General features: G+C 47.4%; 1 protein-coding gene across 1 annotated transcript; it reads left to right on the top strand.

The window, feature by feature from the left end:
* The first annotated feature begins 599 nt into the window (after nt 1–599).
* Nucleotides 600–25,647, top strand: SPATA21 (spermatogenesis associated 21). The gene is given in 11 exon segments (XM_060021754.2): nt 600–616; nt 771–819; nt 3,063–3,529; nt 3,927–4,015; nt 6,994–7,152; nt 9,376–9,445; nt 9,567–9,680; nt 22,932–23,107; nt 23,923–24,097; nt 24,614–24,635; nt 24,637–25,647. Coding segments are annotated over 11 exon segments (1,374 nt in total). The 3' UTR covers nt 24,673–25,647.
* Nucleotides 25,648–26,865: the final 1,218 nt, after the last annotated feature.

Genomic DNA, 26,865 nt, shown 5'->3' with positions numbered 1-26,865 from the left:
GGGTTTGACAGCTGGTCTCTGGTGAGTGTTGAGGGTCAACTGAGAGCCAGGATGGGGCTCACCATCTTGATGTCCTTGTCCTTGGCAGGACCCAGAGTGTCAGCCCTTCCCAGGTCACCTGGCCGCCAATGAGTCAGACATAGTGCAGCCAACAGAGCCTTGTTGCACCTTGGACAGCTGTGGACAGCAACTGGGGGACAAGCCCCCCAAGGAAGTGGACACCCCACCCATCAGGCCACAGGGCGCTCTGCCAGAGCCTGGCTCAGGGGGACATGAGGACAGTCCCCAGGAAGCAATGTCCCTAATGCCCACGGCAACTCTGGAGGAAAAGACGGCCCACTCTTCCCCACCATCTATGCCAAGACCTAACACACCCAAAGAAAGGTAAGGCATCCTCTGATGGCCCCCCCACCCCACTCCCTGACCCCAACAAGACTGCTGTTCTGCTAAGCTACAGGGGAGGTGAATTCTAGTCCTGACAGCTCCTGATATGATGTAGAACTTGATCAAGTCGTGCCCCGCTGGGCCTCCATTTCCCCATCTGTATAGTAGCTCTAATACCAGAATTCTTTGTTCCACGGGCCTATTCTTCAAGAGCCATGTCCCCACAGGGGATGTGAGGGTATGAGGAGCCCGTCTGGGATTAGAAGGCCAGGGGAACTAAGCTGGGGCGGTGGACCTGAGTGTCCTGGGGGCTGAGAGAAGGAGTGTGCAAGGGGTAAGCCTTGAGCCGAGCCCCTCCCTCACCTGGGAGTTCCTCCCTTGTTTAGGGACAAGGCTGTGGAGATCCAGGCAGCACTGGGGCCTGTTCCTCCACCTGTAAGTAGAGCCACAGTGGGGATGGGGACAGGGTGGGCTGGGGATCAGGAGGATGAAGGGGGCAGAGGCAGAAATGGGACAGTATTTGGAGTCAAACTGGGGAAGGTGTGAGCGTGTGCCTGTGTGTTTGCATGAGTGTGCACATGTATGTGCATGTGTGTATGTGTGTGTTTGCACATGTGCATGTGTGTGCATCTTGGGTGGGGGTCAAGGATGCTCTTACACTCTAGAGTCCTTGGATTCACCCCAGGTCATGGCTTTTTCCACATCAGCACGGATTTCTTCCACCCATTTGCTCTCAGTCACAGCACACAACCCAAAGCTTCCCTGAACACCTGGGAGGCTCCCATCCCCCTCCCAGCCATCCCCACCTCTGCCAACTCTGCCACTTCCCAGTTCTTTGATTTCATTGAGCAACCTGTGAATATACAGTCATCGTCTGCCTGGTAGAATGGTAGGTTGGAAAAAGAGGAATCAAAGAGCCTTTAGGGAGTATAATCTACAAAAATATTGAACCACTATGTTGTACACTTGAAACTAATATAATATTGTAAATCAACTGTGCTTCAATTTAAAAAAAGAGGCTTTAGGTTTGGGGCCTGAGCAACAAGTGGTGTCATTAACCAAGGTGGTGACACTGGGGAAGCAGCAGACAGGAAGAACCTAAGGTTCTGCTTTGGTCATGTCCTAGACACCCAAGAACAAATGCCAGGAGGACGTCTGGAGTTAGGAAGGACAGAGAAGTCAGGATGGGAGATGTAAATGTGAAAAAAATGGGGATAACATCTAGGAGAGTGAATATAGAGCAGGAAGGCATCTGAGGACAAGTCACTGGGTCTCTACCACATTTAGAAATGGAGGGACTTCCCTGGTGGTGCAGTGGTTAAGAATCTGCCTGCCAATGCAGGGGACACAGGTTCAAGCCCTGGTCCGGGAAGATCCCACATGCTGCGGAGCCACTAAGCCCATGCGCCACAACTACTGAGCCTGTGCCCTAGAGCCCGCGAGCCACGACTACTGAAGCCCATGCGCCACAACTACTGAAGCCCGTGCGCCTAGAGCCTGTGCTCTGCAATAAGAGAAGCCACCGCAATGAGAAGGCTGTGCATGGCAACGAAGAGTAGCCCCCGCTCGCCTCAACTAGACAAAGCCCACGTGCAGCGACGAAGACCCAACGCAGCCAAAAATTAATAAATTAATTAATTAATTTTAAAAAAATGGAGCAAGAGCAAGGAATAGCCAGCGAAGGAGGCTGCCGAATGCTCAGGGAGGGAGCCAGCTGGTGAGAGAGTGGGAGTCTGGAGAAGAAGGCATTTCCAGAGGGATGGAGTGGTCATCTGGGTCTATCACCACTCAGTGGTAGGCTCTGAGGAGGGCAGAGATCTGACCACCGCCTTGCAAGGGTCTGGTTGGGGCGTGGTGGCAGAAGCCGGACTGGAGATAGGAGGAAAGTGGAGATGGAGTGCAGCCAAATCTTTCAAGGAATTTTGCTCTAAAGGAAGAGCAGAGAACTGGGATGGTAGTTGGAAGGCTTTGTACTGTCGGGAGAGTTTTTTTCTTTTAAAGAGGGAAGATAATACAGCATGTTTCCATGCTGATGGGAATAATCTGGCGGAGAGGGTAGTGCTGATACTTTAGGAAGAGCAGGTGTGTGGTGAGAGCTACATCTTTTTTTTTTTTTTTTTTGAGAGCTACATCTTTGAACCGGAGAAAGGGCTGGGCTGGAGCCTGCGTGGCGTGGCCTGGTTGGAGGTGGGCAGGGGACAGCTCATCCCTCTAATGGGACGGATGCAGGAGGTGCTGCATTTGCTGAATGAATGAGTGGGAATTTATCGAGTGCCTACCACAAGCTGGCTGCTGGGTCAATATGGGTAAAAGAGGCAGACGAGGTCCTGCCCTCTGGAAACTTACTTCTGGTCAGGCAGGCAAACAACAGGCACGGACAGGGCCATTGCAAATTGTGTTGATTGCAGTGAAGCAAATAAACAAGTGGTGAGATGGGGAGTAACTCGCTCAAGACCACAGCTCAGAGAGCCAGGAGGGGGCAGAGCCCAGGTCAGGGGTGGGGGAGGACATGGAGTGGGAGCCTAGTAGGTTGCAGGAGAGAGGTGGGCCTCCCCAGGGGCCCAGAGAGGGAGGGGCAGGGTGAGGATCCGCTGCAGAGTGGGTGGCTGGGAGAAGTTTTGTGGGACAATCTGGCTGGCCGGAGGCCTCCCAAATCCCCTGCCCGGTCCTGTCCCCAGGAGGCGAGGGACATCGGAGAGAGGAGGGAGATGGACCATACCCAGAAGCAGCCTCAGGATCCCGCGGGGGCCACGGGGGCCCAGGACCTTGGCAACCCCCGGCCGGGCTTCATGAAGTGCTTGTTGGAGGTGTAAGAGGAGAAGGCCACGCTTTGGAGGGTCACCAAGGCCCGTGCGCCGCCAAGCCGGAAGTCCCCCAGGACACTGGCCCCCGTGCCCGTCTCTGTCCCGGTTGGCAACTCAGCCCCAACCCTGCCTCTGACCCTGCCTCAGAGTCCTGCCTCAGCTCCTGCCATGGCCCCATGCTGGGCCCGACCGCCAGCCCCTGGGCCACTTCCTGCCCCCATGGGAGCCCCAGCTTCAGTGCGCATCACAGTCCTGCCGGCCCCTGCATCAGACCTGGGCTGGAGAAGGACAGAACTTTTGCACCACAGCGGGGAGAGGAGCCTGAACTACCCCAAGGCACAGTAGGAGCCACCCCAGAAAGGGTGTCTGGGATCAGGTCCTGGTCCCAGGGCCCCTGGCTACTCTCTTCCAGATTCTTGTCCCTGTCACTGCACCTGTCTGTTCCCTCCCATGTGTCCCCGCTCCATTTCCCCTCACTTCTGTCTCCTGTCTTTCCCAGCTCTTGATCTTTCATATCTGGGCCCCTTTTTCTCTCTAACCCCCTTTAGACTCCCCATACCTCTGCCTTGCTCCTCCCCTGGATCACTCATAGAATCTCCTGACCTCTTAAAGCCTCCCCCGGGGTTCCTCCCATGACCCCCTCTGCCTCGGCTCCCCATCACCCGCCCCTAGCTTTTGGTGCAGGGCCAGGGTGGGTGGCTGAATGTGTGCCCTTTGCCCGGGCTCTGTCCTCTGCAGGCAGGAGCTGGAAGAACACTGCCTCTTGAAGGTGTGTCAGATCTGGGAGGAGAGGTCGGAAGAGCACCTCACACTGAAGCAAGAGGAAGGTGAGGGTGGGCCTGGCCAGGGGAGCCCCTTGCGGGGCAGGCAGAACCCTCAGTCCTTGGGTTTATAAGCCCGGGGTGGGGGACAGGGTTGCTGATCGTGCTGCTGCCCTGGTACCTACTCCAGCCCTGCACTTGGCTAGTGGGGTAGGAGGCTGACCCAAACTCTCACACCACTGAGTTGGGGAGCACAATCCTGCTGGGTCCTCTCACCTGGGGTCCAGTTCTCTTCTCTGTTCCAGAGCCACCTGTCTGAATGAATGGAGCAAGCCCTGCAAAGCTCTTTCGCTTCTGGAGACGTTTGTGCCTACCCCAACCCAAGCCCATGCTACTGGTCCTCTGCAGAGGCCACCTGGATGGGACGCAGGGCTGTAGAGCCTCCACCTGTCCTAGACCATCCCTCACCATTTAACAAGACCACCCGCCCTGGACATGTTACTGAACCAAACTGGGGTCTGCTTGCCCACGCGCAGTAAAGTCAATCTACTGACACCGGGTTGTGGTGAAGGAAAGGGCAGCGTTTATTGCAGGCTCCAAGCAAGGAGTCCAGGCAGCTAGCGCTTAAAAGGCCTAAACTCCCTGATGGCTTTCAGGGAAAGGTGTTTAAAGAGAGGGTGAGGGACAGGGTTGTGGGGTGTGTGATCAGCTCACGGACATTCTTCTGATTGGTTGGTGGTGAGGTAACCGAGAGTTGACATTATCAACCTGGTTTCAACCGGTCTCGGGTCTACGTGCTCATGGTCAGCATACAGTTAACTTCTTCCACTTGGTAGGGGTTTCAGTATCTGCAAAACAGCTCAAAGGACATGGCTCAGAATATTATCTATAGCCCTTGAGGAGGAACTAAATGTCCTTGACTTTGTTTAATGTCTGAACTATTATTAGTTTGTCTTGTTTGACTGTTTTCCTTTCTTTCTGCATTTTCTCACTTCTCTGATTAAATCCATTCTTTGGAACTTGGGGAAAGCCTAGGAGGCTAAAGTTTTTCTACAAACAAGAAGAGGCAGGCAGAGGACATGGGAGGTGTGTGTGTGGGGTCTGTCCCAGGAAGGCCCCATAGGGTCCTGCTCAGTTACACACAGGTCCCCATTTTCCACTGCATCCCACCTCCACCAAAAAATTTAAAAGTTCTGAACATGCACCCTGGGCGAGGCACTGTGCCCTTTGCTCCCCGTCGTCCTTGGGGTTGGGCCCCGTGATTCCACTTACCTGCGCTTTGAGGAGCGATTGCTGCTTCCTCTGGGCTCTGGAGGTGGCCTAATCAGCCGTCCACATCCACTGCCAACCCAGCCACACCCGGCTCTTGCCCTGGAATGAGGAGGTGTGTGCCCTCCTTCCACCCTCCGCTCTTCCCCAAAGTCTGGGCCCCAGGCAGGGCCAGAGCGGCCCCTTCTTCTGCCTTCCCTGAATGCACTCTCTGGCTCCCTAGGACCCCATCTTTGAAGTTCACTCCTTTTAGCATTAAAAGTCTCTAGTCATTTTTAGAGGGGCTTTTCTAGGTCCAGCGCCCACTGCCCATCTTCTTGAGCTGAGTTCATGGACAATGTGCCACTTTGGCTTAGAGACTCAGCATTCTCCCCAAGGCTCAGCCCTGCCTGGTGAGGAAAGAGCTGGCTACCTGCTCTGATCGTCCAAACCACCCTGCATTTGGGATGATCTTACCACTTTTGAGAGCTGTTCCGTTTTCCTTTTTCAGCGTGCCTGCCTGTGGCAGCTCACCACTTAGTCCAACCCTAATCCCAGCCCTACCTCTTCCCCACATTTCAGTTCTGTTCATCAGAGACTTAGTCTACGATGTGCCAAGCAATGAATTAATACAACCTCTCTGGGAGGGTGTACTGTTGTTCTGTCCATCTTACAGATAAGAAAATTGAGGCTCAGAGAAGCACAGTGACTTGCCCACGGCAACTATATTAGCTTGCTCAGGCTGCCATAATGAAGTACCGCAAACTGAGTGGCTTAACATTTATTTTCTCATAGTTCTGGAGGCTAGAAGTCCAAGATCAGGGTGTTGGTATGTTTGGTTTCTTCTGAGGCCTCTCTCCTTGGCTTGCAGACGTCTGCCTTCTCCCTGTATCCTCACATGGTCTTTCCTCTGTGCACATGCATCGCTGGTGTCTCTCGTGTGCCCAAGTTTCCTCTTAAGGACACCAGTTAGGTTGGACTAGGGGCCACCCCAGTGGCCTCATTTTAACTTAATCACCTCTTTAAAGGCCCTATCTCCAAACATCATCACATTCTAAGGTATGGGGGTGGGGTGGTATTAGGGTTTCAACACATGACTTTAGGCGGCAGGCACAGTTTAGCTCGTAACAGCAACCCAGCTTCTTAGGAAATGGCAGAGCCAGTCTTATCACTAGGTCTGTTGATTCTAACCTGGATTTTGCTGTGGGCTGTGAAACCAGACACCACACATGTTATGACCAGGACACGACTTTTCTATCAAGTGGTGCTGTTCTGGGACTTTCTCAGCATTTTTCCTGGTCCTCTGCTCCGGTCCAGACAAACGGAGCTGTCTTAGAGGGTATGTCTATCCAGATAAGTAACTGCAGAGCCCCAAGGCCAAGGCACAGACTCGGAGTCAGAAAGATCTATCTGGTCCTCTAACCTCTGAGCCTCAGTTTCCCCATCTTTACAAGGGAATAAGCATTCTACTCTTACCAGGCTGTTGTAAGAATTAAATGAGAACATGGCTATAAAGAGCTTAGCACAGTGCCTGGCACATAGCAGGGGTGCCCTAAAGTGGGCATGTTCTGGTGCAAGGTGAAGGCAGCTAACTAGCTGAGCTTTTGCCACACCAGCTGAGCCCTTGGTCTGACCTTGTACTAGAGAGTGAAGTGAGTCAATGGGCCCACACCCCTCCACTTTCAGTCTTCGTTAAGTTTGTCCCTCTACCCAGCCATGGTGATAAAGAAGGCTGGACAGGTGGTGGTTGGAGCGGATGGGATGAATGGTAGAAACAACCCCACTGCCCACCCCAGCCTTCCGCAGCTACTTTGAGATCTTCAGTGGTCATGGCGAGGTGGATGCACAGAGCCTGGAGAACATCCTGCTCCTCGTGGGCATGTCCCTGACACCGGCCCTGAGGAGGTGGACTCCTCCACCGGTGGAGGATGCCCTGAGGAGTGCTGATATCGATGGTGAGTTGAGGGAGGCTTCATCCTGAACCCCAGGCAGGGTCAGGTTCATGGGCAGCATGAGACCTGTGCAGTCACACAGGGCTCTGCGCTTACAGGGTCCTGACTTTGGTTTAATGCTCTGCTGTTACAGTCTAGAAATTCTTGATAATCTTTGAAAGAGGGGCCCTATTCTGCATTTTCATTTTGACCTGGGCCCCACAAATGATGTAGCTTGTCCTGGCCCCAAAGTTAGGGCTCCCTGAGTACCTACTCAGTGCCAGGTTCTGGGGACCCAGAGATGACCAAGACTTATTTCATGACCTAAGATGTAGGTGATCTCTGAGATCACTCCTTCCAGAGCTTTATGTGTGCTTCATCGGACATTCCTCCATGACTTGGTCACTCATTTTACCAGCTGTATGACCTTGGACAAATCACTGAAGTTCACCAAGTCTCAGTTTCCCCACCTGTAAAATGGGGCTTACAGCAATACCCATCTCACTGGGCTGTTAAAATAATTAAATGAGATAATCCAGGCAAAGCATGGAGCACAACACTTGGTGCAGAGCATGCATCCGGGAGACATTAACTGCTGGTACTATTCATTCACTAAATCTTTATTAACTGGCTACTGTATGTCCATTCCTGTGCTGGGCACAGGGAATAAAGACATGTGTAAGACCTATGAGACCTGCCCTCGAGGTGCTCACACAGTCAATGACACAGAAGGAAGAGTTGCTAAAGGAAGCAGTGCTTAAGGTGGCTTGGAGGAAGGGATCAGGAAGGAAGGCTTCCTGGAGGAGGTGATGCCTGAGCCAAATTGTGAAAGATGAAGCAGGAGTTAGGCAGGGAGAGGGGAAGGAAGAAGGGCATTGCTGGTGGCAGAAATAACCTGGACAAAGGGAATAGGGCACAGGGTGAGAAGCATCACATGTGGTTTGGTTGGCTAGATGCATGGAACACAGCGGAGCTGTAGGGGGCCTGGGCTCCTGACCTCTGAGTGTCAGCTCTGCTTCCTCCATCACTGCCTGAGTGTGAATCCTCAGACACAAGCTAAGAATGGACCTCAGCTCGGCCCCTACATGACCCCAGGCAACAGCCTACTTTTGTCTATGCCTCAGGCCTCATCTGTGACATGGGGATAAGAGTATTAGGCGACCCCCCCACCTCCTCCCCCCCACCCCCCCACAAGGGTGGCTTTAAGAATTAGAGACCACTCATCAATTTGTCAAGTAGTTCAGAGAACATTTGCCAAGCACCTCTCTGTCTTAAGCCCTGAAGACACAGTGCAGAACAAAACAGCCAGTTCCTATCTCCCAGAGCTTCAGTTAAATCCCAGATCTTATGAGTGTGTGGTTCAAGTACAAGGGTTCTATGACAGTGTCCAACAGGGGGTCTGACCTGCACTGGTCTGACTTCCCTAAGGAAGTGATGGTCAAGGGGGAGCATTGAGAAAGTTGGAGGGAATTCCTTGGCAGTCCAGTGGTTAGGACTCCGCGTTTTTCACCCTGCGTTTTCACTGCCGGGGCCTGGGTTCAATCCCTGGTTGGGGAACTAAGATCCTGCAGGGCCACAGCAGACAAACAAGAACAAGCAAACAAACAAAAAGAGTTGGAGGGTGGTGGAGAGAAGTCTAGGAAGAGGAAGCAGCGTGCACAAAGGCCCGCAACAGGGAAGAATGTGGCCTCTGGAGGGAGAGCAGGTTAGCGCTGGGGAGTTTGGTAGCAGGTGAGGCTGGAGACAGGTAACGGGCAGGTCTAGCAGGACTTTGAAGGCCAAAGTGGGAAAACTGTAGGTACAAATATGTTCTCATGCAGAGACTAGCACACTGTAATAAGAGTTGCTGACGTTTAATGAGCGTGTATTATAAGCATGGCCCTATTCTGAGCACGTTGCCTCAATTTCTCTCCCATGAGAAAGGTGTTAAGGTCATCCTCACCCTATAGATGAGAAAACTAGGGCTTAGTGGGGTTAAGAGACTTTGCCAAGGTCACAAAGATAGTAAGTGGTGAACCCAGACATGAACCCAGTCTGCTGCTTCCAGGAACTTCTGGGAGCTTCTAACCCAGGAGATTTTAATTTTCACCTTCTACTTTCCTGTGTGCACCACGCTCTCCGCACTGAATATGCGTTACTTTTATCATCAAACCCAAAGAGTAAATGCTAATAACCGTGCCTGGGTCGCAATGCCCGAGCCTGCTGTGAAAGGCCCCTGGCCACACTGTATTCTTCTGGCCTCCACAGGAGACGGCCACGTGAACTTCAAAGACTTCTTGGCCGTGATGACAGACACCAAGAGCTTCTTCTGCTGTGGGTGAGCAGGGGTGAGCCCAGGGCACTCAGAGCTGGGGGGAGGGGCCAGGTGGCTGCTGGGGCTGTTAGGCATCCAGGGCTGTTAAGTGGTAACGGCAGCCACCATCCCACGTCCCCAGCAGAGAAGGCCTGACGGACATGGCTCCCCCAAACCCCCGCACTCTGCTCTTTGAGATCCTGTCCCTGCTGGTGGAGATGCTGGCCTTACCTGAGGCAGCCTTAGAGGAGATCACCAGGTGAGTAGGACTGGCTGTTGGGAGTGGAGGGTTGCGGACACGGAAATGGCACCTAGCGTTTTGGCAGCTGAGGACTTTTGATAATTAGGACTATTAGTTGCCAGTGAAACCCACATAAAACTGGCTTATACAACAGGGGAATGTATTGGCTCACATCACTGCTCAGGGCCTCAGGAATGGCTGCATCTAGGAGACCAGATGATACCATTCAGGCTGTATCTCTCCCGCTCATCTCTGCATTAGCTTCAAGCTCAGCGAGCCTCTTCCCACAGTGGGAAGGATGGCAACCGGCAGCCTCTACTCTACGCATACCCTCCTTGTCTTGCAACCTCAGCAGCAAGAGGAATACCTTCTTGCAGTACTCATACAGCAGTCCCAGAAAGGGAATGTGATAGGGCCTGTCTAGGGCTAGAGAACACGAGGTGGAAGCCTCCCCGTGTTGCCAGAGTGGGCTGGTGGGTGGTTAGTGGTTCACCTAAGGAAGAGACGGCTGTGTACAAAAACAACACGAACATTCGAGGGCTAGAAGCAGAGGGTCAAGGCAGAATGGCCCACCTGGTCTCTCTTGCAGCACACAGAAGCTTGTCCCTATCGCTCAGAAAGTTGGATCATTTTTTCCTGCCACAGACCAGGCTTTTTCGGCAGGGGCCGGAGGAGGGGCAATGATTGCAGGCTGTTCCACTAATACCAACTTAGCAAACCCCAAAGACAAGAGATCTTTCTTCCTCCCGGCATCTATAAATCACTAAACATATATAAGTCTGAAGACGACAAATGTATGATTTTAAAAGCAATAAAACAAATTGCCAGGTATCAATTTCTCCAGTTTAAAAACAGGGGTTCCCTGGTGGCGCAGTGGTTGAGAGTCCGCCTGCCGATTCAGGGGACACGGGTTCGTGCCCCGGTCTGGGAGGATCCCACGTGCCGCAGAGCGGCTGGGCCCGTGAGCCATGGCCGCTGAGCCTGCGCGTCCGGAGCCTGTGCTCCGCAACGGGAGAGGCCCGCGTACCAGAAGAAAAAAAAAAAAAAATATATATATATATAAAAATTCCAGTAATCTTGAAGCCCGTGTGTGCCCTACCCCAATCACAAAGTACTTTCTCCCTAACAAGAACCAACCCTTATTCCTTTGCTTTTTGTTTTAAAATTTCACTGCTTATTTTTTCCCTTATCGTTCATTGAAAATTTCACACATACGGCAAAGTTAAAAGAATTTTACAGTGAACATTTATATACCCACCACCTAGATTCTACTGTTGCCATTTTGCCGTACTTCTTTTGCCATGCTTCTATCCATCTGTTCATCGATCTATATTTTTACTCATTTCAAAGTAAATGATAGTTATTTCCCTCTAAATACTTCAGCATACATGGCATTAGCTAATAATCAATATTTGAATAGAGCTTCCCCCCCGCTGCATATTGTGAGGTATAATGTACATTCAGTGAAATGCACAGATCTTAAGTGTATCATTGAATGAGTCTCAACACATGCCCACACCCCAGCAACCTGAACCCCTTTCAAGATATACAGAACTTTACCATCATTCCAGAAAGTGCCCTCATGACCCTTACCAGTTGGTCCCTGAACTGCCCCCGCCATCCAGAGGCAATCACTCTTCTAATTTTTTTTTTCCCATTACAGAGTGGTTTTGCCTGACAACTTCATATAAATGGAAACAAACCGTATATAGTCATTAGTGTCTAGCTTCTTTCACTCAGCATAATGCTTTTGAGATTCATCCATGTTGCTGTGGGCAGCAACAGCTCACTCCTCCTTATTACTGTATCCCATTGGATGAATATACCACAGTTCATTCATCCATCCTTTCATTGGTAGATTTCTGAGCTGTTTTTAGTTTTGGGTTATAATGAGTAAAGCTGCTATTAACATTTTTGTACAAGTCTTTGTGTGGACATATATTTTGTTACTTGGGTAAGTACCCAGAAATGGAATTGCTGGGTCACAGGATAGGTGTATTTTACTTACAAGAAACTGCCAGACTTTTTTATCTAAGTGATTCTACCATTTTACACTCACATCAACAACGTACGAGAGTTCCAGTTGCTCCACATCTTGTGCATATCTATACTGTCAGTCTTGCTAGTTTCAGTCTGGTGGATATGCAGTGGCACTTTTAAAAAAAAAAATTTCATTTACTTATTTTGGCTGCGTTGGGTCTTCGTTGCTGCGCGCGGGCTTTCTCTAGTTGTGGCGAATGGGAGCTCCTCTTCGTTGCTGTGTGCGGGCTTCTCATGGCAGTGGCTTCTCTTGTTGTGGAGCATGGGCTCTAGGCACACGGGCTTCAGTAGCTATGGCACGTGGCCTCAGTAGTTGTGGCACACAGGCCCTAGAGCACAGGCTCAGTAGTTGTGGCGCATGGGCTTAGTTGCTCCACGGCATGTGGGATCTTCCCGGACCAGGGCTTGAACCCGTGTCCCCTGCATGGGCAGGCGGATTCTTAACCACTGCACCACCAGGGAAGCCCTGCAGTGGCACTTTTAAATTTTGACTCACACTTGTTTGTATTCCTGAATACCTTATTGTTTAGCTTTCCATATTTTTTTACCTCTATCGGAGTGGACTCATACTATAAGTCCTCTGTTACTTTTTCTTCTCAGTGTTAGGTATTTGTGACTCATCCATGTTCTTATGCATAGCTGTAGATCATTTATCATTTTCACTGCTACATACTATTATCTGGTATGACTACATCATAATATATGTATTTGTTCTGCAGATGGACATTAGGTCTATGTTCAGTTTCCAGCCATGGTAGAAACAGTGTTAAAATTTTGTATATGTTTCCAGGATACCTGGGCAAGAGTTTCTCAAGAGCAGCAGTTTTAAAACTTTTTCATCTAGGAAACTGTCAATATTTTCTATATATGAACTTAAAACTGAGAGATCTAAAAAATATTAATTTATTTAACAAAGATAACCCCATTACATGTTAATAGAAAAAAAACATTTTAAATGAAAAAATAACGATATTTTCCAAAACAAACAAACAAGAAAGTTAATGAGAAGAATGGCATTGCTTTACAATATTGAGAATCTCTTCAGTGTCTGGCATAAAAGAAGTTGGCTGGATTTTCCTATATGCTTCTGCATTCAATCTGTTGTTTTGGTTGAAGTATATGAAGAAATCCGGCCTCACACAAATATGTAATTGGAAAAAGTATTTTAATAGCCTTTTCATTTAATATCCCATATATCATGGAGGTAGTTTTCTTTGATAGTACACCAAACTTGACGAGCAGTAGTGTCTTAAAAGTTGGTTGCAATATGGAATCTGATGCCATACCTGTGAACTGTTCGTTGTACTTTTTAAAAAAAATATTTATTTATTTGGTTGTGTGGGGTGTTAGTTGCGGCCAGCAGGCTCCTCAGTTGCAGCTCCAGGGCTCCTTAGTTGTGGCAGGCGAACTCTTAGTTGCAGCATGCATGTGGGATCTAGTTCCCTGACCAGGGATCGAACCCGGGCCCCCTATATTGGGAGCACGGAGTCCTATTCACTGCACCGCCAGGGAAGTACCCTCGTTGTACTCTTTTAAATAAAAAATCTATTGTTTTTGTAGTTTAAATGGATCTTTTCCCATAAATGGCTTTTGTAACATGCATTGTTCATTTAGAACATATTGCGTATCTTCTAAATGTTGACACATTTCATTGTAGTTATTCCATATATTATATGTATAATTATTAATATCACCCCTAATGTCAGACAAGTCTTTAGGGAATTCCCTGACGGTCCAGTGGTTAGGACTTGGCGCTCTCACTGCTGGGGCCCAAGTTAGATCCTTGGTTGGGAAACTAAGATTCCACAAGCCACAAACGTTTTTAAATATTAGAAGTGTCGTGTGAGGCTACAGTTCAGTTCACTCATTTGACTGTTATAAACTATTCTGTGTATGAACATGCATATGACACATGATTATAATGGATTTTTAAAATTTTATTTATTATTTATATTATTTTGGCTGCACTGGGTCTTCATTGTGGCACGTGGGCACTCAGGCTCTTCGTGGCGGTGTGCGGGCTCTCTAGTTGCAGTGTGTGGCCTCTAGAGCACTCGGGCTTAGTTGCAGTATGTGGGGATCTGAGTTCCCTGACCAGGGATCGAACCCGGGCCCCCTGCATGGAAAGCTCGGAGTCTTAACCACTGGGCCACCAGGGAAGTCCCATGATAATAGATTTGCTTTCCCAAATTCTAATTTTTTACTTGAAAGCTTTCATTTTGTCATAGGTAACAAATGCTGTCAGCTCTTTTCCTTGAAAGGATGGGCTAACTTCATCCATTTTCGAGAAAATACCTGCCAAAATACGCAAGGCTGCATAACCATAGTTTGTCCTTTTTTCAAGTAAAAAATGACATTTAGTGTGTAGGGGAGGTAAAATTTTCCTTTACCCTCTTAGAGCTTCCAGCTGGGACTGATGTAAGACAGACCAACAGGAGAAAAGCATACAAGTTTAACTTACACGCACATGGGAGCCCTGACAAGAATAATGAAGACCCAAAGAACTGACAAGCCCGAGGGGCTTGCATACAAGGATGAAAAGAGTAGCAACTGTAGAAGAGTAACTAAAACATATGGGCAGGGGCTTCCCTGGTGACGCAGTGGTTAAGAATCCGCCTGCCAATGCAGGGGACACGGGTTCGAGCCCTGGCCCGTAAGATCCCACATGCTGCGGAGCAACTAAGCCCGTGCACCACAACTACTGAGCCTGCACTCTAGAGCCCACGAGCCACAACTACTGAGCCTGTGTGCCACAACTACTGAAGCCCGTGCGCCCAGAGCCTGTGCTGTGCAACGAGAAGCCACCGCAATAAGAAGCCCGCGCACTGCAACGAGGCATAGCCCCCGCTCGCTGCAACTAGAGAAAGCCCGTGCGCAGCAACGAAGACCCAGCACAGTCTAAAAAATATATATATATATATATGTGTGTGTGTGTATATATATATATATATATATATATATGGGCAGAATTAGGAAGATAAGAGTTATTTTAACCATGTCTGTTTGTACAGAGTTCTCTTGGCCTGGACTCTTTTTTTTTCCTTTGGCCGCACCACACGTATACACTGGCCCTCGGCAGTGAAAGCACAGAGTCCTAACCACTGGACCGCCGCGAAGTTCCCTCTTCCTCTCTTGTGATAAGAATGTTTCTTCCTCCTGGTTCAGGGAGGGCAGCTTTCACCTGGGAATTTTGTCTCCTGCTTTTAGAAAGAAAAAGTCAGTGGACCCTTCTTGCATCTACTGTTTTTCAAGTGCCTTTAACTCAAAATAATCAACATGCTGAAGTGGCACATATTGGGACGGCATGTCCTAAACTCCTTCCTTCCCTCCATCTGGCACTTCCCTAGAAGGTTCATCTATTAAAAGCCGAGTTGGTGGCCGTGGAGAAAAAGTCGGGTTAGAAGTTGCAAAGAGATCTGTGAAAGGGGGAGGAAAACACAGATTGGAACAAGCAGGAAAGAACAAATCTAAGCACATGATCCTGTATTTCCCTGGATCCGTCTCTTAGTCCTGAGAACAGGTCAGTTCAGTGACAGTCGGAGCTCACTTTAGGAGGCAATGGTATAGGTGGGAGTAGGGCACCCGCCTAACTTAGGCCTTTATATGGTGAGCTGCTAGCAAGCATTTACTGAGGGGCATTTCTTTGGAAAAAGAGAAACAGAGGTTAATGGTTAGAATAAATTGTAAACTCAGTTTCTGAGACCAGAGGGCAGTTAATTGTGAGATTCTTACATGTCAGTCTCAAAGCATCTTCAGATGGTGGAGGGACTTCCCTGGCAGTCCAGTGGTTGAAACTCTGCGCTTCCACAGCAGGGGGCACGGGTTCAATCCCTGGTTGGGGAACTCGGATCCTGCATGCCACACAGTGGCCAAAAAAGAAAAAAAAAAGGTGGAGTGAGGCTATCTGGTGGCTCTCTGATGAATTTTCTGGCTTGCAGTTTGAATGTCTTTGGTGACGGCACTGGGTGTTCCCGTGAACTAACAGCAGCAGGCATACAGGGTTGTTATACATGATCTGTTGCAGTGATTTTTTCTTATGGACGTTTATATTAAGTTGCTTTAGCTTGCAGGGCATTGGGAAAAGGGCAGTCCTAGTTTTCAGTGATGCCAGGTCAGGAGGGTGGAGGGAAACTAGAAATGTTGATTCACTTTGTGAATACAAGTGGCAGGAGCCAGTTTATAAAGAAGACAAAAAGCTCAAAGTGAACTAACTGTTCAGCAACCTACAAAGGGGTGTTATAGCTTTTATTGAAACACAGAATTTTTCTCTCCACAATCAGTTCCATTTTTATCAGATAATCAAAGTAAGACTAATTTGTCTGTAAAAATTTTTTTTGTTATTGAAGTGTAGTTGATTTACAATGCTGTGTTAGTTTCAGGTGTACAGCAAAGTGATTCAGGTCTAATATATACTAATATACATATTAGTGTGTGTATATATATATTAGTGTGCGTGTGTATATATATATATTAGTTTCTTTGTGGACAAATCAGGCAAGTACCAGAAATCACAAAGAGTTCCCTGGTGGCCTAGTGGTTAGGATTTGGCGCTTTCACTGTGGAGGCCTGGGTTCAATTCCTGGTCCAGGAACCATCTCACAAGCTGCACAGCGCGGACAAAATTAAAAAAGACAAAAAGAAATCACAGAGACAAAGAACCTAGAAAGTTAAACGTATGGCTCTCTCCATTCTTTTTTACTTTTAATTTACTGTCATGGTTGACAAACATCAAACAGTGCACTTTAATTGTGCATTTTGTTCTTAGGTTGAATTCATAGCATTATAATGTTAAACATCTGGTAGAGATAACATATGCTTGTTTGACTAGTCTTAATTTACATAAGCTTTTTTTCCCCTTTCTTTAAGCCAATTAAATACAGCTCTCTTACAAGTTAATTTTTATCAATACCATCTGGAGTAGAAAAACATTACTTACATATTATATATATACATATATATATGCGCATAAATAAACATGCAAGACCCAATGCAGCAAAAATAAATAAATTTAAAAAATAAATCTATTTAAAAAAAGGAACTCGTTTCATTTCTGGTGGGAATGCAAAATGGTACAGCCACTTTAGAAGACGGTTTGGTGGGTTTTTTTTTTTTAATTCATTAATTAAGTTATTTTTGTCTGCATTGGGTCTTCGTTGCTGCGCATGGGCTTTCTCTAGTTGCAGTGTGCGGGCTTCTCATTGCGGTGGCTTCTCTTGTTGTGGAGCTTGGGCTCTAGGTGCGTGGGTTTCAGTAGTTGTGGCATGCAGGCAGAGCACAGGCTCAGTAGTTGTGGCGCACAGGCTTAGTTGCTCTGCGGCATGTGGGATCTTCCCAGACCAGGGATCGAACCCATGTCCCCTGCACTGGCAGGCGGATTCTTAACCACTGTACCATCAGTGAAGTTCCAGTTTGGTGGTTTCTTACAAAACTAAACAAACTCTTACAATATGATCCAGCAATTGTGCTCCTTGGTATTTACCCAAAAGAACTGAAAACTTAGTCCACACAAAATTAACTGTGCTACACCTACATAGTGGAATATTCAGCACTAATAAGAGCCATCAAACCATGAAAAGACAGAGGAAACTTAAATGCATACTGCTACGTGAAAAAAACTGATCTGAAAAGGCTACATACTTTACAGTTCCAACTATGTGACATTCTGGAAAAGACAAAACAATGGAGACAGTAAAAAGATCAGTGCTTACTGGAGTGAGGGGAGAGGGAGGGAAGTGGAGCACAGATTTTTAGAGCAATGGAACTATTCTGTATTGCCATAATGGTAGATACATGTCATTTCACATTTGTCACAACGTTATACAATGTACAACACTATGAGTGAATCCTAAGGTAAACTATGGCCTTATGGTAATAATGATATGTCAGTGTAAGTTCATTAGTTGTAACGAATGTACCACTCTGGTGGGGGATGTTGATCATGGGGGAGTCTGTGGGTGTGTGTGTGTGGGGGAAGGGCAGCGGGTAAATGGGAACTGTCTGTACTTTCCACTCAATTTTCTGTGAATCTAAAAAAGTCTATCAAAAACCTTAGTTAAGAAAAAAATACACTATAAATAGAAAGTCCCCCCCCCCAAATTAATTAACCATATACACTTGGGTTTACCTCTGGATTCTTTATTCTCTTCCCGTGTCTATATTTCTGCAAATACCACATAGGTCTTGATTACTACAGCTTTATAGTAAGTATTCAAATCAGGTAGAGTAAGTCCTCCAACTTGTTCTTTTTCAAAGAGTTCTAGATCCTGTTCTATTCTAGGTCCTTTGCATTTCTATATAAATTTTAGAATCAGTTTGTCAATCTCTATAAAAGAGGCTGCTGGTATTTTGTTGTGATTGCATTGAATCTATATGTTCATTTTGGGAGAAATGACATCTTAATAATGACAAGTCTTTCAGTCCATGAACATGGTGTAACTCTTCACTTATTTAGGTCTCTAATTTCAGCAGGATTTTGTAGTTTTCAAGATATAGATCTTTTACATATTTTGTTGAATATACCCATAAGTAGTGATAAGGTGCTGAGAGTTTAGACCTCTGCAAAGCATGAGAGTTCACGGTTAAGAAGTTTAAAAAAAAAATATATATATATATATATATATATCCGTAAGTATTTCATATTTTATACTGTTGTAGATGTTTCCATTTTCCTATTGCTCATTGCTGGTATTATAGAAGTATAGTTTATTGTTGTATATTGATCTTGTATCCTATGACCTTGCTAAATTCACTTATTAGTGCTGGTAGCTTTTTATAATAGATTTCTTAAGATTTTTACACACACAATGATGTCATCTGTGAATAAAGACAGCTTTACTTCTTCCTTTCCAATCCATTAGCATTTATTCCTTTTGCTTGTTTTATTGCACTGGCTAAGACCTTAAGTAAAACAAAAGTGATGACAGCAAACATTTTTGCCTTGCTCCTGATCATGGGGGAAGCAATCAATCTTTCGCCATTAAGCTTGATTTTAGCTGCAGGATTTTCGTAGATACTTTTATCATGTTGAGGAAGTTCCTTTCTATTTCTAGTTTGCTGAGAGTTTTTATTATGAATGGGAGTTGAATTTTGTCAAATGCTTTTTCTGCATCTTGAGATGATTATAAGGTTTTTCTCTTACATTCTGTTAATATAGTAGATAAAACTGATTTTTCAATGTAAACTAACTGCATTCTTTGGAAAAACTCCACTTAGTTGTAATGTATCATCCTTTTAATATATTACTGGATTCAACCTGCTATTTTGTTAAGAATTTTGGCACCTATGTTCAAAGGAGATATTGGTCGTTAACTTGCTTTTTGGGTGATATCTAGTGTTCCTGTTAGTATAATGCTGGCATCATAAAATGAGTTACGTGCTCTCATGTCCTGAAAGAGTTCATGAAATCTTGGTATTCAGTCTCCTCTAAAGGTTTGACAGAACTTACAGTGAAGCCGCTTGGACCTTATTTTCTTTGTGGGGAGGTTCTTTTGTTTGTTTGTTTTGTTTAATTGAAGTACAGTTGATTTACAATGCTTCAGGTGTACAGCAAAGTGATTCAGTTACATATATACATATATTCTTTTTCAGATTCTTTTCCATTATAGGTTATTACAAGATATTGAATATATTTCCCTGTGCTATACAGTAGGTCCTTGTTGTTTATCTATTTTCTATATAGTAGTGTGTATATTTTAACCCAAAGTCCTAATTTATCACCCTCCAACTTACCCCTTTGGTACCAATTAGTTTGTTTTCTATGTCTGTGAGTTTATTTCTGTTTTGTAAATAAGTTCATTTATATCATTTTTTAATTTTCCACATACAGGTGATATCATATGATATTTGTCTTTTCTCTGACTTCACTTAGTATGATAATCTCTAGGTCCATCCATGTTGCTGCAAAAGGCATTATTTCATTCTTTTTTTATTCCATTTTATATTTTATCATCTTTATCCAGTCATCTGTTGATGGACATTTGGGTTGCTTCCATGTCTTGGCTATTGTAAATAGTTCTGCTATGAACATTGGAGTGCATGTATCTTTTTGAATTAGAATTTTCAGCTTTTCCAGATATATGCCCAGGAGTGGGATTGCTAGATCATATGGTAACTCTAATTTTAGTTTTTAAAAGAACCTCCATACTGTCTTTCATAGTGGTTTGTGCCAATTTACATTCCCACCAATAACGTAGCAGGGTTCCCTTTTCTCCACACCCTCTCCAGGCTTTCTCTTTCTTCTTGAATATTTCTGGCAGTTACTTCTACATAATATGGATGTACTACAACATTTTGGTTAATGATCTTTAGACTTGTATCTACTGACTTCTTGTTATGGTAAGAATTTAGCTGTCTGATACAACTATCCCCTCAGCTCCTCCTTCCCCATTCAAATATATTATCATTTTTTTACTAAATATTTGGGGTTTCTAATATTATGGCTACACAATTATTCATAGCTGAGCATTTTTTATATAATGATTTCATTTCCTTTCTTATTTTTTCATTTCCTAAAAGTTGACAATTGCCTTGATGTTTTTTTTTTTCTTTGTACTCACTGACAATTCTTGTACCTTCCTAGAGCTTCTTTTTCTTGGAGGCATTTTCTAAATAATTCCATTTTTCTCATTTTTGGATTAATTTCTTCTTAGGCATGCTGCAGAGCCGTCATCTTGGGAGTCTGTTGTCATCCTAGGAATTCTTTCTTCCTTTCCTCTGATTGGAATTCTGTCTACTGGATCACATGTCTTACTTTTCCTTGATTTGCTTACTCTTTCTTGGTTTGATTTGCTTAAAAAAAATAATAACGGGAGCATGTTTCACCAGTAGCTTTTTGGGGTTAGAAAGGCAGTAATTCAGCGACAGATATGGGAATGCCAGCCCTTGAAAGTTTTGTCTTTTAAGCTATAGTGATCCAACCTAAACTGGTTGTCCTCTATGGCAGTTGCACTGCCATTGTGGGATCTCCCTTCACCATCTTCCTTTAACTTTTGTCTTTCTCCTGTGTTAGATTTCTTATTTTCTGTATGTATATCTTCCTTTTCTTTTTGGTTTATGCCCGCATTTTGGAAGAACATGCCCTCCAGTACCTTCCTGAGAAAGGATGAATGGGAGGCATGAGTTCTGAGATTTTGTATGTCTACAAAATTGTTTATTCTACCATCACACTTACTGAATAATTTAGCTAGGTACAGAATTCTAGATTAGTGTATTCATTAAGGAATAGACCCCAATGTACTACAGTTCAAACAATATAGTTTATTTCTCTCATATTGATGGCTTGGAGGAAGCAGGCAGGAAGGCAAGGTTGCTCAAGCACCCAGTTTCTTTCCCACTTATTCTTCCGCCATTCCCTAGGTCAATCCTAAGCCAATTTACCAGCAACACATCTAAATTCAAGCCCATAAGAAGGGGAAGGAGAGGAAGTAGAGAGCAAGCAATTTCCTTTAAAATGGTGACTGAGAAAGTTGCACACACTCTGCTCATGTCCTGTTGGCCCCTATGGGGTGAAGTTATTTCCTAGTCCATTTTTACTCAGGATGCTGTCTTTTCAGGTTCTAATTCTACACAGGGGTCTAGATCCAATCTCCATTTGAGGGCTCTGGTATTCATTTTCTATTTTCTCTGTGTGAAGCTTATTAAAACCCAAAATTCCAGGCTTCAGGGATAGGCAGAGGTCCTAGCAGAACCACCTGCTTAAGCCCTACGGGCTTCCTAACACTCTGAGTAGCATGCCTAGCCTTCATCACTGCCTACAAAGTCTCAGGTAGTCTGGCCCCCCCATCCTGCTGCCCATTTCTACCCCCTTCTCCCTCACACACAAGCTCTAGCACCTCTCTGTTCTTAGAGCTCACCAAGCTCTTTCACGCCTCCTGGCCTTTTCACAAGCCATTCTCTCTGCCTGAAAGAGGCTTCTTCCCGATATCCACTTAGCTTGGTTCCTCCCCTCATTTTGCTCAAATGCCACCACCTCGAGACTTTCACTGACTACTATGGACAAAATAGCTCATCACTACCTCCTACTCAGCTTTTACTTTCTCTCAGAACACCCATCACTCCCCACATGGTACCATAATTTATTTACTTGTTCATGGTCCGACTCTCCCACTAGATATGTGCCTGGGTGGTTGATTTAAAAAGTGATACCAGGGAGCAGACGTGAGGGAAGGGACATGAACACAGAAGGAGGAGGAGCCAATACAATGATGTGCTACTGAGTCAGCCATCCCCAGGATCTTCTGAGGAGACTATGAATGGTGGCTCAGAACCATCAGGGGAAGAGACAGGAGCCTGTATACCTCAGCTGCTGGTTCCTTTGTCAAGGGTGCCCCACACAGATGTTTAACTCTCCTGCACTTCTGGGGCGCATATGTGTCAGAGAGGCTCTGGAGCAAGCAGCAAGAGGTAAGATCTGAGGTGAGACTGGGCCAGGTTGTCCCTGTGCAGAGCTGGTTGAGGCCCACGTAGAAGTGGTTGCTATGACAGTGGCTGGACTAAGAGGTGGGGCTGAGAGATGACACAAGGACCTTATATGAATATCTCCTGCACTGCTCTTTCCCAAGCATTTAGGTGAGTGGCCAGCATACAGTAAACACTCAATAAATATTTGAATGAATGAATGAATGGTGCTGCAGTCTAGTGGGGAAAAGGCAAGTAGTGATGAGTTAAGAGTATTAAGTGGGCTGTGATAGGGTTAAGTACAAGTTGTCAGGGGGCCTATAGTGGGAGCCTAACCCGTCTATTGGAGGAGAGAGGACTTCCTGGAAGAGATGGCCTTTAAACTGCGACCTGGAAGATGAGGAGGAGTTAACTGCACAGCTGGCTTACAAAGCACTTGCACATCTAAGTAAAAATACCAGTGATAGAAATCATGGGCAACATTTACCAAGCTCTTTCCTTGAGTCAATTTGCTGAATGCTTAATGGGTCTTGTTATTTAATCTTTGTTTTTAACCCCATAAAAAACGCTGACTGATCTGCTTAGAGAAGTGACTTCCAATGACTGGCAGAGATAACCATTTCCCCCCACTTTATAGGGGTGACCGAGACCCAGAGCAGAGCAGTGACTCGCCCACAGTTACAGGAAGTTAATAGTTGAGCCAGGACTAAAACCCAGATCTCTTGTGGCCCTGCTCCTGAGCTGGCCAGACAGAACAGGGGCTCAGAAAGAGTGAGGGAGGAGGAGGGTGAATTAAACACGGCTGGGCTGAGCTGGGTGGCACTGCCTCCCCAGCTATTACCAGAAGAAGCTGAAGGAAGGCACCTGTAAGGCCCGAGAGATGGAACCGGCCATTGGCCGGCTGCAGTCCCAGAAGAAGCTTCCCTACAACCCGCAGCAGGCAGACTCCTTGGAAGTCCCAGAACGAAGAGCCCTCAGGATCCTGAGCCAGCTGAAGCAGCAGAACTATGGTGAGGGCCCTGGGTGCCACACAGCCAGGCCCAGGAGCTGAGACATGGTTTCCCACTTCGGGCTTAACTGTGTGCCATCAGCCACCTGGCTGATAATCACCACCCATCTCCAGCCTTCCGCACACCCTTTCCCCTGAGCCTTAGCCCTGAGCACAGGTTGGTCCCAAGAGCCTGGACTGAGGAGGAAGAGTGCTTAGCAATCCCACCTCATCATTTATTGAGCACCCTCTGGGGTCACTCACTATGCTAAGCCCTTTGCAGACATGCTAGAATTTAATCCTCATAATCACATACTTACCCCACGTATTCACGATGAGAAAACTGAAGTTTAAGCAACTTGCCCAAGGTCCCACAGCTAGCATGTGTCAGAAAGGGGAGATTATACCCAGGTCTGACTCTAAAACCTGTGCTCTTTCCTCTGGGCAAGGTTACCTTCCCATAATAGTAGACTTCTACTGTGTGCCAAGTGATGGGCTAGAAGCTTTCTAGAGTCTGTAGAGTGTGCCTATCAGACTCTGCCAGGACTCATCCCAAAGACATGTGCTCCTTTTTAAACAGGTATTAGCCCTTACACTGTTCTCAGCATTTAGCTGAGTGCTTTGCATATATTATCCCTTTAATCCTCATCATCAACTCTGAGGCGGATACCACCATCAGCTCCAGCTTATGCAGAAGCTCAGAGAGGTTAAGTTACTTGCCCAAACCCACCCAGGTCGTTATGTGGCAAAGCTGGGATTTCACATGGGTCTGCCTGCCTCCCAGCACTGGACGTGCTCTGAAACATTCCCCTCTCCTGCCTCTTCCACCTTTGCCAGCTGCCAACCTGCAAAGCCCCTATGCCCAGGTGCCTTGCATCCCACTCTGCCCGAGGCTGGACAATACGGTCCGCCGGAAGCAGGGCAGCCACTACATGCTGGAGCTGTGTACCCCCACAAGCCTGGGCCCTGACACCCGTAGCCTCTTCTTCCAGACTAGATCTCAAGGAAGCAGGTGGGTACCCAGAGGGCAGGGACTGCAGCCCAGGCCCATCCACCTCCTTCCTTATGAAGTCCCTGGCCTAACCCAAGGGAAATCCATCCTTCCAAGAGATGCCTCAGAGACTCTTGTTCCAGGGAGGAAAAAGGGGAAAGGATGGAAGGGGGAAGAAACTAACCTTTGAGTGTCTGTGTCCCAGGTAGATTGTTCCTAAGTCATGGTACTTACGCCTTTCTGTGCCCGGGACTCGGTAGCACTACCTGCCTTTCTCATGCAGGGGGTTTAAGTCCTTTGCCTGAGTCTGATTCCATGTTAGGAGTAGTAGGAAACAGGCTTAGCAGCTGGGTGGAGGGAAGCTTCCCCTGCAGCAGTCCTCTTCCAGGCATCCTGGGATAAAAGAACACTGGACTTGGAATCAGGCCTCTGAGCCCGACTGCTGGCCCCATCACCTCCCTGGGAAGGACTCCTCTCCCCTTGGGTACATGGGGTGGTTCACTTCCTCCCACCCTTCTCTTCCACCTCTCTCCCTAGGGAACCCAGCTCTGACAGCCGAAAAGTGGCTCAGTTCTGTGCCGGCTCGAACCCACTGACCCTGCGGAGTCCTGACTCTGGGCAGCTAGGCAATCAGGGCCTGCAGACGGACGGGTCATCAGGCAGGGACTGCTGCTGGATTTTGCTTTTGTGGCCTGGTAAGCCAATAAACAACAAGAACCTCAGCCTCTGTGCCTGGTGCCAGGGAAGGCCCCAGGTTTTCACCCTTCCACTCGGCTCTCAGAGCGGAGGGCCTCAGTCTCCCTCAGGCTTCGGAGCCCCTGAAGCAAGACTCGCCTCAAAACACCGCCGAGGGTCAGGAGTCCTGCTAGAGGTGGCCCTGGGTTCAAAGTCTTGACCTCCTGTGCACTCTCAAAGCACAGAGCTGGGACTATTCTCAGATGGGTGCCTCCACGCCTTGGACTAGGAGTCCCATAAGGGCAGGAATTCTCTTTCCCACTTGCTTGAAGGGAATGGTGAACATAATGGAAGTACCTGGGAAAGACACTGGCCCCTAAAACGGACAGACCCTGTGGAAGGGCAGGAGGGGCCTCAGCCATGCTCTCACCAACAGAGGGCCAGGACCCAGGGGTGCCCTTCCCTTGGAGCCTAAGCATGTGGGTCCGTGGCCCCAATCCATACACCACCCCAGGCCTATTACTCAAAGCGAGAGCCCCTCCCTAGGACTGAGCAGAGATAGCTTCCCAGTGGTTAAACAAGCAGCCACAGCAAGAGGTTAGGAGGCCAGAAACTGAAATGAGGACAAGGTTCTGACAAGTTTAAAACATGTATTTAAAATACAATTTATAAAATGCTTAATCTGCCAACTCAGGAGCCCGCGGTGCGGGGTGGGGTAGGGTGGGCAGCTACCCGCTAGACCAGCAGAGCAGGACTGCAGGGGTGCGGCCCTCCCTCCCATGCCCTTCTGTTCAGATACCCAAGGGGCCCATATGCACCCCTGGGATCACATGGCCGAAAACAGGACCCCAGAGGTTTCCAGAGTCTCTGCCTACCAGGGAGGCTGGGGCAGCCCTGCCGGCCCATCCCTGAGCAGAGCATCCCCAGATGGGGCAGAGCAGGGTACGGCTGGGCTAGACAGGGTGGGGTGAGGCAGTGGGCTCTGGAAGGGGCTGATGGTAGCAGATAGGGTGTTGCCTCCTGCCTGCAGGTGGGGAGCACCCTGACTGAGTGGGCGGAGAAGGGTTGGTCACCAGGCCCAGACCCCCAGCTCCTTTGGTTATAGGCTGACATCAGAGTAGTGGCTCATGGGAAGCAGTTAGCTGGAAGGTCTGAGGCCTGGCTCACGGAGTCAGGGAGGAGCTGGGGGAAGGGGACAGTACCATGAAGGCAGATAAAGGGGCAGCAGCCTCAGGTTTCTGCCCCCAACTCCCCTGGGGTTTTCCAAGCCAAAGCCTGCAGCTTACTTTTAAAAAATTAAAAAAAAAAAAAAAAAAAAAAGCACTTAAGGAAAGTTACAGACAACTACCCCCCCAAAAAAACCCCCAAAACAACCACAAACACACACACAAAATCCAAACCGTTCTCTCATCTCCCCTCCCACCTCCCCCCAACACAATAGTTTCCTGTTTTCATTTCTTTCTCTTTAAAATGTTGCCTGTCACCTCTCCATCTGGGAAGCCAGGACATGACCGCTGGTGGGTGGTGACAGGCACACAGCGGGCAGAGCCCCATCTTTGGCCGCAGGGAGGTGGGAGCATCAGTCCCTACTACATCCTTGATCCACAGACACCCATCAGCCAGCCTCCCCTTGGCTCCCACTAGAGGAGGGCAGCAAGGACAGGCGGTCCCGACAGCTGAGCAGTCAGCACTTCTGGCCTTCCCACCTGGCCTACCTCTGTACCTTCTCCAACTGAAAAGGACAGTCTCATCTTGGGCCAGAAACCACTATTACATGAGGGATGGACACTATCCGTTTAGAATGCAGAAACTTGGTCAGGGCAGTGGAACTGTAAAGACAGCAGCAACCTTCTCCCTTGCCCACTCCTGGAGGTCACTTCCCCTCAGAACAGCAATGTGGGCACCATTCAATGTTCTGTGGGTTCTTACTGACTGAAGCTTTGTTCCAGCTCTGCTCACGGACAATATCCTGGCTTCACGCAGTTATAAGCCTGTGCTATGGACTAGTTACTGACTTAACCGACAGCTGACCTTTCCTCCTAATGGGAAGATGTAGTGGGCCAAGGCTTGCTGGGCCCGGCTGACATCCCCACAGGGCAAGGCTGAGAGCCAGC

The sequence above is a fragment of the Delphinus delphis genome, chromosome 1 (assembly GCF_949987515.2).
Source record: "Delphinus delphis chromosome 1, mDelDel1.2, whole genome shotgun sequence".
NCBI classification, from domain to species: Eukaryota; Metazoa; Chordata; class Mammalia; order Artiodactyla; family Delphinidae; genus Delphinus; species Delphinus delphis.
This window is presented reverse-complemented; position numbering and strand designations above follow the sequence as displayed.